Source organism: Chiloscyllium plagiosum, unplaced genomic scaffold (genome assembly GCF_037043375.1).
Source record: "Chiloscyllium plagiosum isolate Xiang-an unplaced genomic scaffold, Cpla_swu_hap1 HiC_scaffold_1, whole genome shotgun sequence".
NCBI classification, from domain to species: domain Eukaryota; kingdom Metazoa; phylum Chordata; class Chondrichthyes; order Orectolobiformes; family Hemiscylliidae; genus Chiloscyllium; species Chiloscyllium plagiosum.
Genome location: NW_028270139.1, coordinates 72,478,141 through 72,494,097, shown reverse-complemented (window position 1 = coordinate 72,494,097; position 15,957 = coordinate 72,478,141). Strand labels below are relative to the sequence as shown.

The following is a 15,957-nucleotide window of genomic DNA, read 5'->3' as shown; positions in this document are numbered from 1 at the left end:
GGGCTGGCCCTTACTGCGGCCCCAGGTGAGCTTCCACCTTTTCTCGGCATTCTCCCTCTGTAAAAAGGTAAGTAGTTTTTGCAGGTTTTCTAGCTCTTGGACTGTGTATTTACTCACAGTAAAGTGAATGGGTTGGGTTCAGCTCTGTCTGGTCAATGTTGTGGCGCAGAGCCCAGCAAATGTGAACCTAACAGGATGCCGCCATCTTGGATTTGCCTGCTATCTGACCTTAGTTATCACTCAAAAACCTTTTAGTAGTGTTAGTTTTTTTATTTTGATTTCTAAACTATTCAAGGTGTATCAAGCGGACAACTTAATTCTTAAAGATGACCAACGGTAGTGACATTGTAATTTGGATCAAGCACGCAATGTTTTGGATGCCCATTTCTGTCATTCATTAAGTGCTTGATAGCTCTCCAATAGCTAAGATGACAAAACTTCCTGTCAATAGAACAGTTTAGGTCCAGGAAGGGTTAAATGATCACTATTTAATGCCTGTACTATGCAAACTGAGATTTTGGGCATTCTCTAGGACCCCACCAGGTTATTCCTCATTTAGCCAATTGTCATTTTTATTAAACTCCTAGTTGGGACTAGAACTTAACTTTAAAATGAGGAACGTGCCAAAGCAATTAGACAATTCACCTGAAAGTTGCCTTCTGGGAGTTCAACTGATCCAAGTGAATGAGCTTTGTTAAAATGCTGTTTGCTAATTTTCTAGTCAAATTTGCTTGGAAGTTGGTGCCAACATTGGGCAAAAGGAGGCTACCATGAGTAACCCAGAGGAGTAATACCAGAATAAACTAAGTACCTAGCAGACAAATTTGGTCGTAGGAGGGAAGAGTGAGCCTGATACAGGGGAAACCACAGGTTCCATTGCTGGATGTTACAACTCTCACTGAGGCAGTGCTAGAATCAACTCTCATTATTCCTGGAGTCATCACAAACTTAAAAATTTTAAAAGAACTGCACTCAATCCCTAAGCTGCCTGATTTTTACACCAAGCTGATAGAAAGCATGGACCAAGTTTCTTTATTAAACAAGAATTGCTATTTTAAAAAAAAAATCCAATGTTTTGCTTTCAAAGGGTTGGTTTTTGATGAAATGAAGGTTTCTCTGTGACTTTCCTTTTCTTGGATATTTCCACAGTTCCACTTATGAAAGGTCTCATACTTATCCAGTTCAAAGTCACAACTTGTTGCATCTGCCGAGGAAATAAAAGTTGATTTTCTTCAGGTTTAAAGAGGCTTACTACAAAGAACTGAACAAGAATGATTTTTTTTTTGTCTGCTGCAGAACTGCTGTTTTCTTTTATTCATAGAATAGAACCCTACAGTGTGGAAACAGGCCCTTTGGCCCAACAGGTCCCCATCAACCCTCTGAAGAGTATCCCACCCAGACCCATTCCCCTACCCTATTATCCTATATTCACCCCTGACTAATGCATCTAACCTATACATCCCTGGACACTCTGGGCAATTTAGCATGGCCAATCCACCTAACCTGTACATCTTTGGATTGTGGGAGGAAACCAGAGCACCCGGAGAAATCCCACGCAGACACGGGGAAAATGTGCAAACTTCGCACAGACAGTCACCCGAGGCTGGAATTGCCAAGTCCCTTGTGCTGAGGCAGCAGTACTAACCACTGAACCACTGTGCTGCCCCGTCAGAAGCAATTTTTATTGCAATCTATCTTATGCATAGATAACTATTCACATGGTTGTTATCAGGTAGAGGACTTTGTGATGGATAACTGGCCTTCGGTCCACACCAGTCAGCTTCACTTGGAAACAATCCCTTGACTCCAGTTCATCTGCACTTTGCTGGAACTCACAGCTACACAGAGTTCATAATCAGCATCAAATTTCCGATTGTCAAAACATATGAAGCCATCTTCATAAATCCCTGGCTTTCAAAGCAGCTCTTTTTCATTTCAGAATTTTAAAAAGCCCAAAAATATTAAGAAATGGTCTTTACACAAATGAAAGTTAGCTCTTTTGCAATGAAAAGTGTATAATTTCTATATATTAATATATTCAGAATTTCTATTCCAAAATAGAAGCATATGAATTTGGGTTACTTTTAAAAAATGTTTTCTTTAAAAGGAAGGTAAGGAAGTCCTTCTAGAACTGTGACCTAAAGTAACATCTCCTGATAATACAAATCCTCCGGTCCTGGCAACATCCTGGTAAATCTTTTCTGAATCCTCGCCAATTTAGATCTGTACACCATACTCCAAAAGTGACCTCACCAACATCCAATACAACCTTAATATGATGTCCCAATTCCTATATTCAAAGATCTGAGCAATGAAGGCATCAATGACTTGCATACTCGAGAAACCATTGTTCTTTTAAATTTTGGCATTATTGTTAATAATTTATCCAAAACTTCCTCAGTGTCTAATTCTTGAGCCTTTAGTTCTGAGAGTAATTTACACCTGATCCTGCTTGTGCAGTAAGGAACAGAGCAAGACTGTGACTTGCTTTTGTTTGGAAAGTATGTAACCAGTGTCCTTGGATCTGCCTCATTTTCCAAGCTTCAACTTCAAAGAACACCAAGTGGGAAAACGTATCCCATACTTTACAGCTGGTTCTGCCATTCTTCTTGAAAGTAACTCAAATTACAATCTCCTGTTTGATTTCCAAATTTCACGTTGAGGCAACCATCCGCTGTTACCAATATCTGCTCGAATGCAAGCCAGTTTATGAAACAGAAACCAAGACACCTTTCTTTGTTGACTGAATTCATTAATTGTACAGTTTTACAGCTGCTGCTAGCCTTCAGTCAGTCCCACCTGTTCCCCTTTATATCTACTCAGTCAATTACTTTCTCAAAGGTGGCTCAGTAATGGGCAGCATGGTGGCTCAGTGGTTAGCACTGCTATCTCACAGCACCAGGGACCCAAGTTTGATTCTGCTCTTGAACGACTGTCCTGTGTGGAGTATGAAAATTCTCCCCGTGTCAGTGTGGTTTTCTGCTGAGTGCTACAGTTTCCTCCCAAAATCCCAAGCTAGTTAGTTTAATATTTAACTAGGTGGGTTAGCCACGGGAAATGCAGGGATGGGGGGATGAGTCTGAGTGGGATGCTGTTCAGTGTGGATCCTTTGGGCTAAATGGCTTGTTTCCACACTGTGGTGATTCTATGATTCAACTGCTCAACTACTTGCTATATAAACAATTCTCAACATGTGATGAGAAGGAAAATGGTTGACGCTGCCCAAGAACAGTCATCATAGTCTTAAAATATCACCATGCAACTATCTCAGAGCAATTGGGGTGGTATGGTGGCTCAGTGCCTCACGGCATCAGGGACCTGGGTTCACTACCACCCTCAGGCAGCTGTCTCTGTGGAGACAAATTTCTAAGCCACTGTTTCATTCATGTTTTCCATTTTATCCTTGTTTATGTCTTTGTTTTCTTGTTGCAGCTTGTAGCCAAGGGCAGTTTCAGTGTGGCACTGGCAAATGTATCCACCATAATAACACTTGTGATGGTTACGATGACTGTGGGGACCTGAGTGATGAACTAAACTGTGGTAAGTAGAGCATGAAACTTACATTTCTGTTTGGAAGCAGAAACCTGCTGTAACCAAATTTGACTGTTTAAACTCTTATATACACTGTAGATTACAACAGGTAGCTAATAATGGTCATTGTAATTTGCAGTAAAACCACATAGAATCACACAGATAATACATTATAGAAACAGACCACCCAGCCAAGCACTTCTTTAAAACCCATCTTGATTGCATCACATTGATCCAGGAACCATCTTTGCAGTGGAGATCTTTTTATTTCCTTTTTATGTATGCAAATTATGGGTCTTATATTTGTCTTAGACATTGGCTTTAGACATTGATATTCACCAATATTGAAGGTAGCACGTTTATGGCTCTCAATGAGTGTGGGCTCTTTGACCACCATGTTAGAATCCTAGGAGGCTATGTAACATCTGAAAAATGGAAATAGAAAAATTCCTAAGCCTCCTCCCTAATCTGTTGTAAACAATTCAGCTCGAGTCTTACAATTCCTGTCATATTGAATCCTGGAAGAATCAAAAATGCTTCAGTTATCATTGAAAATCTGAGAAGTAGAAGATATTTGTTGCTTTCCAAAGACAGAGCATAAACTTAATTACTACTCCGTTCTAAAAATAAGTAACATCAATATTTACAAATCATCAAAATCATTTGGACAGTTATTCTGAATCACTTGTTATTCTCATGTGGAGGAATGCTACTTATAACTAAACGTATTGTCAATCCAAGGCAAAAAGTCCATGAAAGAAAATTCAATGATTCTTTAGCTAAAGTTTTACCTACAAGTTTTCAGATTTATTTTTTGATACAACGGAGTTCTGTCCTTTTTGTGCTATTAAGTGTGTCAACATTTATCAATAACAGTGAGTATAAATGAATTATTTTGAAGAATGAAAAGGAAAAATAATTTCTTGAATTGGGATTACTAAAGTCAGGAATACTTCACAAAAATAGCTTTGGGAAAGAAGGTCTAACAACTTTTAAAAGAATTGTTAACATTTGATCATGAGATGTGAGCTATCTTGTTGAACTACTGCAGTCCTTGTGCCCAGGGGCACACTCAGTACGTTTAGGAAGGGAGTTCTAGGTTTCTGCTCAAACAGCAGTGAGGGAATAACAAGGTAGCTTAGTCAGAAAATTGTGTGATTTGTATAGAACTTACAGGTGATATGTGATGTCTATTATATATTCAATATAAATTGTTTTTGGATTTTTGAATGTTGAATTAGTGTCATATGGATTTTATGTGTGCCTGCAGGATTTTAATGATTACCTTGTAGGCATTCTGTAGCCACAGTGATTTCATTAGAAAAGGTCTGAGAGGTATACTTTGTAAAGGCTAATGGGAATTTGTTCAGACTGGTAAAGTTTACAAGCAACAAAATAGACTCGGTAGTGCATTAAGTTATAAGGCACAAGAGTTTGGAATCTTTTTGGGGCTTCGGGAAAACCCATAACCTGGGGAGAAAAAACATCTTAGTTTCAGCTTAGGAAATTTTGCAGAAGCCTTGGCCGAAGCTAGATGCACAAAACAGCTGCTCCTGAGAAATGGAGGTAGTTTTAGGACTCCTGGAAAGAAGTTACTTCAGTGGATTGAGTTTACTTTAAAAATCTAGACCAGATGTGTTTGGCTGAAACTCTGAAGGGTTTATTTGAGGCTGAGAAGGTCTAAACTCAGCTGCTGAAGGCTCCAGGAAGAAGCTATCAGATTCTCAAGATAGGGATTTGAAGTGAAAGTTAAATGAATCTTAATAGATGTGAAAAAGAAGGAAATACTCACTGGTGTGAGCCCTGAAAAGGAATGTTGTTAGGATTACTAGGAGATTTTACTTTGTTTCAATTGCTTTAATTTTTTGTTTTGTCTACAGTTTGGTTTGTTCTATTTATCTTCAAATCTTTTGTGTAATGACCTTCTGTTTTATTGTTTAACTCCAAATCAGTGGAATTGCGTGTTTGTATTTCAATGACAGATCACGTCATTAAAACCAAAAAAAAAACAAAATAGGCTCTATCAAGACAGATTTCAGTCTGGGACATCGCGGAGAAAGGCCACTTTTGACGGTATTAGGCAAGAACTTGCAAAAGCTGACTGGGGGCAAATATTCACAGGTAAAGAGACGGCTGGAAAATAGGAAGCCTTCGGGAATGAGGTAACGAGAGTCCAGATACAGTATGTTCCTCTCAGAGTGAAAGGAAAGGAAATGCTGGGTGATGAAAGAAATTGAGAGTTTGTTTAAGAAAAAGAAGGAAGTATATGTCAGGTATAGACAAGATAGATCAAATGAATCCTTAGAAGAGTGTAAAGGCAGTAGGAGTATACTTAAGAGAGAAATCAGGAGGGCAAAAAGGGGATATAAGATAACTTTGGCAAATATAGTTAAGGAGAATCCAAAGGGTTTTTACAAATTCATTAAGGACAAAAGGGTAATGAAGCAGAAATAAGGCCCCTCAAAGATCAGCAAGGCAGCCTTTGTGTGGAGCCGCAGGAGATGGGAGAGACACTAAATGAGTATTTTGCATCAGTATTTACTATGGAAAAGGACATGCAAGAGAAAGAATGTAGGAAAATAAATGGTGACATCTTGAAAACTGTCCATATTACAGAGGAGGAAGTGCTGGATGTCTTGAAACACATAAAAGTGGATAAATCCCCAGGACCTGATCAGATGTAACCTAGAACTCTGTGGGAAGCTAGGGAAGTGATTGCTGAGATATTTGTATCATCGATAGTCACAGATGAAGTGCCAGAAGACAGGAGGTCGGCAAATTGGTGTCACTGTTTAAGAAGGGTGGTAAGGACAAGCCAGGGAACTATAGACCAGTGCGCCTCATGTCGGTGGTGGGCAAGTTGTTGGAGGGAATCCTGAGGGACAGGATGCATGCATTTGGAAAGGCAAGGACTGATTAGGGATAGTCAACATGGCTTTGTGCGTGGGAAATCATGTCTCACAAACTTGATTGAGTTTTTTGAATAAGTAACAAAGAGGATTGATGAGGGCAGAGTGGTACATGAGATCTATATGGACTTTGGTACGGCGTTCGACAAGGTCCCCCATGGGAGACTGGTTAGCAAGGTTAGATCTCACGGAATACAGGGGGAACTAGCCATTTGGATACAGAACTGGCTGAATGGTAGAAGACAGAGGGTGGTGGTGGAGGGTTGTTTTTCAGACTGGAGGCCTGTGACCGTTGGAGTGCCACAAGGATTTGTGCTGGGTTCTCTACTTTTCTTCATTTATATAAATGATTTGGATGTGAGCATAAGAGGTAAAGTTAGTAAGTTTGCAGATGACACCAAAATTGGAGGTGTAGTGGACAGTGAAGAAGGTTACCTCCGATTACAACAGGATCTCGACCAAATGGGCCAATGGGCTGAGAAGTGGCAGATGGAGTTTAATTCAGATAAATGCGAGGTGTGCATTTTGTGAAAGCAAATCTTGGTAGGATTTATACACTTAATGGTAAGGTCCAAGGGAGTTTTGCTGAAAAAGAGACCTTGGAGTGCAGGTTCATAGCTCCTTGAATGTGAAGCCGCAGGTCAATATGATAGTGAAGGTCGTTTTTGGTATGCTTTCCTTTATTGGTCAGAGTATTGAGTACAGGAGTTGGGAGGTCATGTTGCGGCTGTACAGGACGTTGGTTAGGCCACAGTTGGAATATTGTATGCAATTCTGCTCTCCTATCTATCGGAAAGGTGTTGTGAAACTTGAAAGAGTTCAGAAAAGATTTACAAGGATGTTGCCAGGGTTGGAGGATTTGAGCTATGTGCAGAGGCTGAATAGGCTGGGGCAGTTTTCCCTGGAGTGTCAGAGGCTGAGGTGTGACCTCATAGAGGTTTATAAAATCAAGAGGGGCATGGATAAGATAAATAGACAAAGTCTTTTCCCTGGGGTGGGCGAGTCCAGAACTAGAGGGCATAGGTTTAGAGTGAGAGGGGAAAGATATAAAAGAGACCTAAGGGACAACTTTTTCACATGTGTATGGAATGAGCTGCCAGAGGAAATGGTGGAGGCTGGTACAATTGCAACATTTAAGAGGCATTTGGATGGGTATATGAATAGGAAGGTTTTGGAGGGATATGGGCTGGGTGTTGGCAGGTGGGACTAGATTGGGTTGAGACATCTGGTCAGCATGGGCAGGTGGACTGAAGGGTCTGTTTTCATGCTGTACATCTCTATAACTCTATTTGTTGATCAATGTTCTTATTTATCATCTGCTGTTATCATTCAAGATGATAATCAAGGGTTTATCTTCCCTACAGTATGTAAACAGGTCCTTCAGCCCAACAAGCCCACACCGACCCTTCAAAGTGTAATCCACCCAGACCCATTCTCCTATCCTGTATTTACTCCTGAGTAATGCACCCAACACTATGGGCAATTTAGCATGGCCAATTCCCCTAACCTGCACATCTTTGGACTGTGGGAGGAAACTGGAGCACCCATTCCTGAAGAAGGGCTCATGCCCGAAACGTCGATTCTCCTGCTCCTTGGATGCTGCTGACCTGCTGCGCTTTTCCAGTAACACATTTTCACCACCCAGACAAAACCCATGCAGGCACAGGGAGAATGTGCAAACTCCACACAGACAGGCGCCCGAGGCTAGAATTGAACCTGGGTCCCTGGCACTGAGAGGCAACAGTGCTAGCCACTGTGCCACCTAAGTTGCTTTTGAAGGGAGCTGGGTGTGTTCTTGCAGTGTCTATTACAGATGGCATACATTGCTGCTGCTGTGTGTCAGTGGTGGAGTGAGTGAATTATTAGGGTGGTGGATGGTGTGTTAATCAAGTGGGCTGTGTTGTCCTGGATGGTATCAAGCTGCTTAAGTGTTGTGCCGCCGCAGTCATCTAGACAAATGGAGAATTTTCTATCACCCTTCTGACATGTGTCCTGTACATGATGGGCAGGCATTGGAGAGACAGGTGGTGAGTTCCTTGCCACAGAATTCCCAGCCTCTGACCTGCTCTCGTAGCCACAGCATGTAGCTGGACCATAGAACATAGAAACGTACAGCACAGAACAGGCCTTTAGACCCACAATGTTGTGCAGAGACTTAATCCTAATGTAAAATATATTAACTTAACCTACGCACCCCTCAACTCACTGCTATCCATGTGCATGTCCAGCAGTCACTTAAATGTCCCCAATGACTTCACTTCCACCACCTCAACTGGCAACGCATTCCATGCATTCACAACTCTCTGCGTAAAGAACCTACCTCTGATGTCTCCTTTATACCTTCCTCCTAATATCTTCAAACTATGACTTCTCGTACCAGTCAATCCTGCCCTGAGGAAAAGTCTCTGGCTATTAACTCTATCTATTCCTCTCATTATTTTGTACACCTTGATCAGGTCTCCTCTCTTCCTCCTTCTCTCCAGAGAGAAAAATCCGAGCTTATTCAGCCTTTCTTCATAAGGCAAGTCCTCCAGTCCAGGCAGCATCCTCTCCAAAGCCTCCACATCTTTCCTATAGTAGGGCAACCAGAACTGGGCACAATATTCCAAGTGTGGTCTCACCAGGGACTTGTAGAGCTGCAGCAAAACCTCACGGCTCTTAAACTCAATACCCCTGTTAATGAAAGCCAAAATACCATATGCTTTCTTAACAACCCTATCCACCTGGGTGGCATCTTTGAGGGATCTATGTACTTGCACAACCAGATCCCTCTGTTCCTCCAAACTGCCAAGAAACCAGTTAAGTTTCTGTTCGTTGGTCATCCCCAGGATGATGATGCAGCATTTTCGGTGAGGATAGTATTGTAAAATATAAAGGGGAGATAGATTCTTTTTTGTTGAAATTGATCATTTTCATGACACTTGTGTAGCATGAATGTTACTTGCTATTTATGAGCCCAAGACTAAATGCGATATCTTGCAACATTTGGACATAGGCTGCTTCAGTATTTGAGGAGTCATGAATGGTGAAAATATTAGGGTTCATTCACACTTCTGACTATATAATAGAGGAACTGTAATTGATAAAGCAGCTGAAGATGGCTGATCTAATCTTGGTATTAACTCCACTTCCCTTTGTGTTCCCCTCAACTCTTGATGCCCCTATATTTTGAACGTGTCTAACTCAACTTGGTAATATCCAATGACTCAGCCTCTACTGCTCTGCTGGGTAGGGAATCTTAAAGATTCACAACCATCTGAGGGATGAAATTGCTTTCCATCTCTGTCTTAAATGGGCAATTGCCTATTCTAAGAAGCTACAACAACATTAGAAAATGAAGTATAGAAAAGAGTATGGGAAATGGAGCTGGGATAGAGCATTGCAGGTGAAACAGTTGGACAGATACAACTGGTCAAATCTCCATTTTAGTACTTCTGTGAAGTGTGTACTGATCCATGCTGTGATTTAAGTTCATTCAATGTGGGACATATTCCTTGAATACATAAAAGTAAAAGTTGAAGTCTCGCTAGCTTAATGGCACTGGGGACAGTTGTAGGATCTGCTAACAGTATATAAAAAAAAGGAGCTTTCAAATACACAGCTTAGTATAATGCCAAGCTGATAACTATCCAGCAACCTTTGGAAAATGCAAGTTACATGGATGCTTTTCACAGTGAAGTGGCAGCTGAAACTTATTACCCTTGTTGACATGTCAAGAATGGTTGACGTATATGAATTTTGTTGGTATCAATAGAGCAATAATATAACAAGACTGCGTACTTCAGGGAAGGAAATGGAGACAGGGCATGTCATTTCTTAACTTGGCTACATGGTTAAAGCTCTGGAAAGATTTGATTCCAAACAAAATAGTCTTCATTAAGTAGTCTGGCTCGGAAATTCAGTAAGGCTCTGCTTTTGCTTCATATTAGTTTTCAATGACCTGTGTTATAACTTCTCGACTCTCTTAAACCATGTTTATTTTACAGAATGCAACCCTGAGCTCCATTTCAGATGTGGAAGTGGCCGGTGTGTCCTGAAGTCCTGGGTTTGTGATGGAGACCATGATTGCAGAGACAAGTCTGATGAGGTTAACTGCTGTAAGTCATCAATTCACCATCAATGTTTATGGCTTATCAGTAAGTCAAGAACTTGGGAATAGACTGAAAAACATATCCGGAACCCTGTTGTTCCCTTGTGGTATATAAGGAAGAGTGTGTGCACTTGAACTATTTCCCATGAAGATTGTAATTAAGGAGCAAAGTTTTATAGCTAACATCACGCAGGCAATACTTGGACTTATTTTGTGAGTTTATACTTAAGCATCAAATTATTAATCCAAATTAAGTTCTATGAGCATGTGCACAAAAATAAGGAAAAGCTAAGCATCACTATCTGAGTGTAATGCTAAATAATTACTTTCTTCATGCTAGTAAGTCTAAATGTGTGAATTGTGAATAACATATTACAAACTGAAGGTGGATTTGTATTATCTAAAGTAAAAGTGAGTTTTTCTTTAACCTGGTAATTCATTTGTTTCCAGGGAAGTCAATGTTCTCACTCTGGCCTCACTTTTCTCACCATCTCTCCTCAAGGCGTTGATGCCTGCTGGATAGTCTGCATTCTAGCTATTCCTTATGTGCAGAGCAAATGATTAAATGACAGTGAACTACAGAATGTACAAAAACTAAGCCAAGTCTGCTCTTCACGTGTAAGCCCTCAAATTTCTGGAGGATCACACACTGCCGTGTAGTGAAGAAAAGCTTTGGCCTGCCAAAGTTGTCCAAAATGTTCAGATTAACTATATCTTCCTATTCTAGGATAAGATTTGCAACATTTTGATGTAAGATTGGTGTCCAACCCAGTAATGGTGAGGAATTTTATTCTATCAGCTTGTTCTGCATCCTACAGTAGGCTGAGCTGATAGAAGCTAAAAAGAATTAAGATTTATTTAAAACCCGTCAAATTTCTACTTTTCTGTACTGAAGACAAATCGTATTCAACTCCAAACTTTAATTCTATTTCTCTCGCCACTGATGCTGCCAGACTTGCTGATGACTTGTAGCAATTTCCATTTTTATTGGAGAAGCTGGCAATGTTCTCCTTGGAGCAGAGGAGATTGAAGGGAGATTTGATATCGATTGTCAAGTTTATTACAGGTAGACAAAGAATACTGCTCCGATCAGCTGGTGGTACAAGGTCACATGGACAGACCTTTGCCAAGAGATGCAAGGCGGGGTGAGGAGGGGCAGATCCAGGAAGAGCTTATTTTAAAGAACAAGTGCGAATGAGCTGGAACTAGCTTCCTTTGAAGGTGGTGGAAGAGGAGTAGATGCATGATTCCAAAGGAAGATTGGATGGGCACATGAGCAAAATAAGCCTACAGAGTTGCAAGGAAGTGGGGCAGATCCAATTGTTTTACAGAGGGTGGTTGTAGACTCAATGACAAGGAGTTTCCTCCTGTATCGTAATGACTCTATGACTTATCCTCATTAAGTTACCCTGTCACCTACCTACTTGGTCTGCTAATCTGTCTGTCTTCTGAAGTATTTCACAGTCCTCCTCATTCTTTACTGAACTCAGAGCATTGGTTAGTACTTGGAACTATGACATTGGTGAGAGTATGGAAACTTGGCTGACAGATGGACAGGACTGGCAGCTGAATGTCTGATGATTTTGATGTTTCAGGTGTGATAGAAAGGAATGTAAAAGGGGTGGGGGAGTTGCACAACCGGTAAAGCAGTATCTCATGGCTGTACTGAGGGAGGGTGCATTAGAGCACTTGTGCAGTGAGGCAGAATGGGTAGAAGTCAGGAATAGGAAAGGTGAAATCAGAGGCCTGGGGGTATACAACATGCCTCCCAACAGCCAGCAGAAGATAGAGGAGAGAATATGTGGAGAGATTTTAGAAAGATGTAAAAACAGCAGGGTTGTTGTGGTGGGTGACTTTGACTTCCCCTATGTTGACTGGGACACTCTTTGTGCTAGGGGCTTGGATGGAGCAGAATTTGTAAGGACCATTCAGGAGGGATTCTTGACACAGCATGTAATCAGTCCAACCAGAGAAGGGGTTATACTGGACCTGGTTTTGGGAAATGAGCCCGGCCAGGTGAGTGAAGTTTCAGTGGGGAAGCATTTCAGGAGTAGTGACCATAATATCATGAGTTTTACTTTATTCATATATAGGGATAACAGCAGTCCTCGGGTGAGGGTGTTAAATTGGGAGAAATCAAACGACAATATTAGGCAGGAACTGGAGAATGTTGATTGAAGGTGGCTGTTTGAGGGTAAGTCTACATCAGACATGTTTCAAACGGCCGTGACTAAGTGTTCAGGAGCAGCACGTTCCTATGGGAATGAAGGATAGGTATGACAAGGTATGTGAACTGTGGATGACCAGGGATGTTGTGATCTTGCTCAGAAAGAAAAGGGAAGCATATGTAAGGTCTAGGAAGATGGGAACTGACAAACCCTTGAAGTGTGGGAGGAAAGTAGGAAAGAACTTAAACAAGGAATTAGAAGGGCTAAAGGGGTCATGAAAAGTCATTAGCAAACAGGATTAAGGAGAATCCCAAGGCTTTAATACACATATGAAAAGCTAGAGGGTACCAAGGAAAGGGTTGGCCCACTCATGGACAAAGGAGGGAATTTATGTGTGGAGCCAGAAGAAGTAGGTGAGGTCTTAAATGAATATTTTGTGCTGGTATTCACCAAAGAGAAGGAATTGCTGGAGGATGATTTCAGAGAAGGAAGTGTTGAATTTCTAAGCCAAGTTGCTATTAAAAATGAAGAGGTGTGTGTCATAAAAAGCATTAAGGTAGATACGTCCCTGGGTCCTGATGGGATCTATCCCAGAATATTGTGGAAAACAAGAGAACAATTTGCTACAGCATTGACAGGCATCTTTGTATCCTCTTTGGCCAGAGATAAGATTCCAGAGGACTGGAGAATAACTAATGTTACCCGATTGTTTAAAAAGAGTATCAGGGATAATCCAGGGAACTACAGGCCTGTTAGCCTCACATCAATGGCAGGGAAATTATTGGAAAAGATTCTCAGGGTCAAGATCTATACGCATTTAAAAGCAGATGGACTGATTAGAAATAAACAGCCTGGTTCTGTGTGAGGGAGATCATGCCTCACTAACTTAATCAAGTTTTTTGAGGAGGTGATGAAGATGATTGATGAGGGAAAAGCGGTTAATGTTGTTGACATGGATTTCAGTAAAGCCTCACTCATGGCAGACTGGTAGAAAAGGTGAAGTATCAGGAGTGAGCTGGCAAGATGGATACAGAACTGACTTAGTCATAGGAGACAGAGGGTAGCAGTGGAAGGATGCTTTTCGGAATGGAGGGTTGTGACTAATGGGGTTCCACAGGGATCAGTGTTGAGACCTCTGCTGCTCGTGATCTAAAAAGATTATTTGGAAGAAAATATAGCTGGTCTAATTAGTAAGTTTGAAGACAATACAAAGATTTGTGGAAGAGAGATCTGGATGTGTAGGTCACAGATCACTGAAGGTGATAAACTAGTAAAAATGGCCTGTGGCATGCTTGCCTTCATTGGAAAGGGCAGTGAGTATAAGGATAAACAAGTTATGCTGCAGCTTTATAGAACTTTAGTTAGGCCATACTTGGAACATGCATACAGTTCTGGTAACCACACTACCAGAAGATGTGGATACTTTGGAGAGTGTACAGAAAAGATTTACCAGGATGTTGCCTGGTATGAGGAGGTTTTAACTATAAACAAAGGTTAGATAGCCTAAGTTTGTTTTCACTGGAATGCAGGAGGTTAAGGGCGACCTGATAGAAGTTTATACGATTGCGAATGACATGGATAAAGTAGAAAGTGTGAGGCTTCTTCCCAGGTTGGAGGGGTCATTTACTAAGGGACACAGGTTCAAGGTGTGAGGGAGGAAATTTAAAAGAGATGTGCGAAGCAAGTTTTTCACATAAAGGGTGGTGAGTTCCTGGAACATGCTGCCAGAGGAGTTGTTGGAAGCAGACACAATAGCAGCATTCAAGAAGCACTTGGACGAATACATGAATAGAAAGGGAATAGAGAGATATGGATCTTATAAGTGAAGACAGTTTTAATATGGAAGGGCAAAATGTGTTGGCGCAGGCTGGGAGGGATGAAGGGCCTGGTCCTGTGCTGTGTTGTTCTTTGTTCCTAATTTGTGTTGGCAGTAAATTCTAATATTCTATTTACTATGTTCATGTCATCTCTACATACCATAACAAGGGTGTACTCCACTCAGGTACTTCATTTCAAACCTTGTGAATCCAAAATATGTCCGTTAACACTTTGCTTCCTATCCATTAATCAACATTCTATTCAGCCATTGCATTGCAACTCATAACATATGCTTGAATATTTTTCAATAAGCCTCTTATTCAACATATTATTGAAAGCCTGTTGAAAATTTATATAATACTTCTATTACTTCATTCCCTTTATCTCTACAATAGTAAACCTTTTCAAAAATCTCAAATAAATTTCTTAAACTTAATTTTCTATTAACAAATCTACACTGATGGCCATTGATTAATCCATGTTTCTTAAATGTTGACTAATTATATCTCGTTCTGAATTCTAAGCATTTCCCTACAAATTGAAGGAACAAAGTGCCCTATAATTACTCAGTTTATCTTTGAAAAGGAATATTACATTAAGTACTCCAATACAGTTGCATAGCCTATATGTTTAAGGAGGAGTGTCCAGAACTTCTGTTATCTCTGTTCACTCCCTTCATCATGCTTGGGTTTGCGTCATCCACTGTTGGTATATCAATACCTTGATGTACAACTTGATTGCAGTAGCATTTCCACTTCCTTGTAGTTCTCAATTCTGGAATTCTTTTATTTCTTTAAAAAGAGAGACCTGAATTGCATTTGAAATGATCTAACCAAAGCCCCTATATATTTCAACTCTGCCCCGATCAGGAGCTACAATAATTCCTGATGGCCTGTCATTCACCTAGATCCAATACTTCTGTTGTTTGGTGTTTCTTAAGTCTTCAGACTTTAGCACTGTGTCTATGTCACGGTAAGTACTTGTTCAATGCTGTGTGACTGTAAACTCTGCATTGGAGAATGGATCTTTAAAAGTTGTCAAAATAATTTCATTTTAACTTAATTATTTTAGACATATGAAAATTGTTTTCCAGCTTGCAAGAGCCAGGGTCTGATGGAATGTAGTAATGGTCGATGTATTCCAAGCATTTTCCACTGTGATGGTGAGAATGACTGTGAAGACTGGAGTGATGAACTGAACTGTTCCAAAACCCATGGTTTGTAGTCCATTCTAATTCAGTACAATTATGAAATCTAAAATGCTCACACCTTAAAAGTATGAATTTAATCACGCAACAATCAATTCTAGTTGACCAATGAGGTATTTCCACAATAAAATGTAATTAGTTTCAAAGCTAAATAAAATTGATGAATAAAATGAGTGGAAAAAATGTTAATATTTTTCGGAAGAGTAATTTTACTCATTTATTCAAATATAAATG

At 40.4% G+C, this 15,957-nt stretch overlaps 1 protein-coding gene across 2 annotated transcripts in view; it reads left to right on the top strand.

Moving 5' to 3' along the window:
* Positions 1-15,957, top strand: part of corin (corin, serine peptidase) — a 260,269-nt gene that overhangs the window by 189,195 nt on the left and 55,117 nt on the right. For both annotated transcript variants that reach the window (XM_087987873.1, XM_087987868.1), the window contains 3 exons: positions 3,433-3,540; positions 10,427-10,537; positions 15,610-15,732. In XM_087987873.1, the coding sequence (XP_087843999.1) occupies positions 3,433-3,540; positions 10,427-10,537; positions 15,610-15,732 (342 nt within the window). The remainder of the gene's footprint in view (positions 1-3,432; positions 3,541-10,426; positions 10,538-15,609; positions 15,733-15,957) is intronic.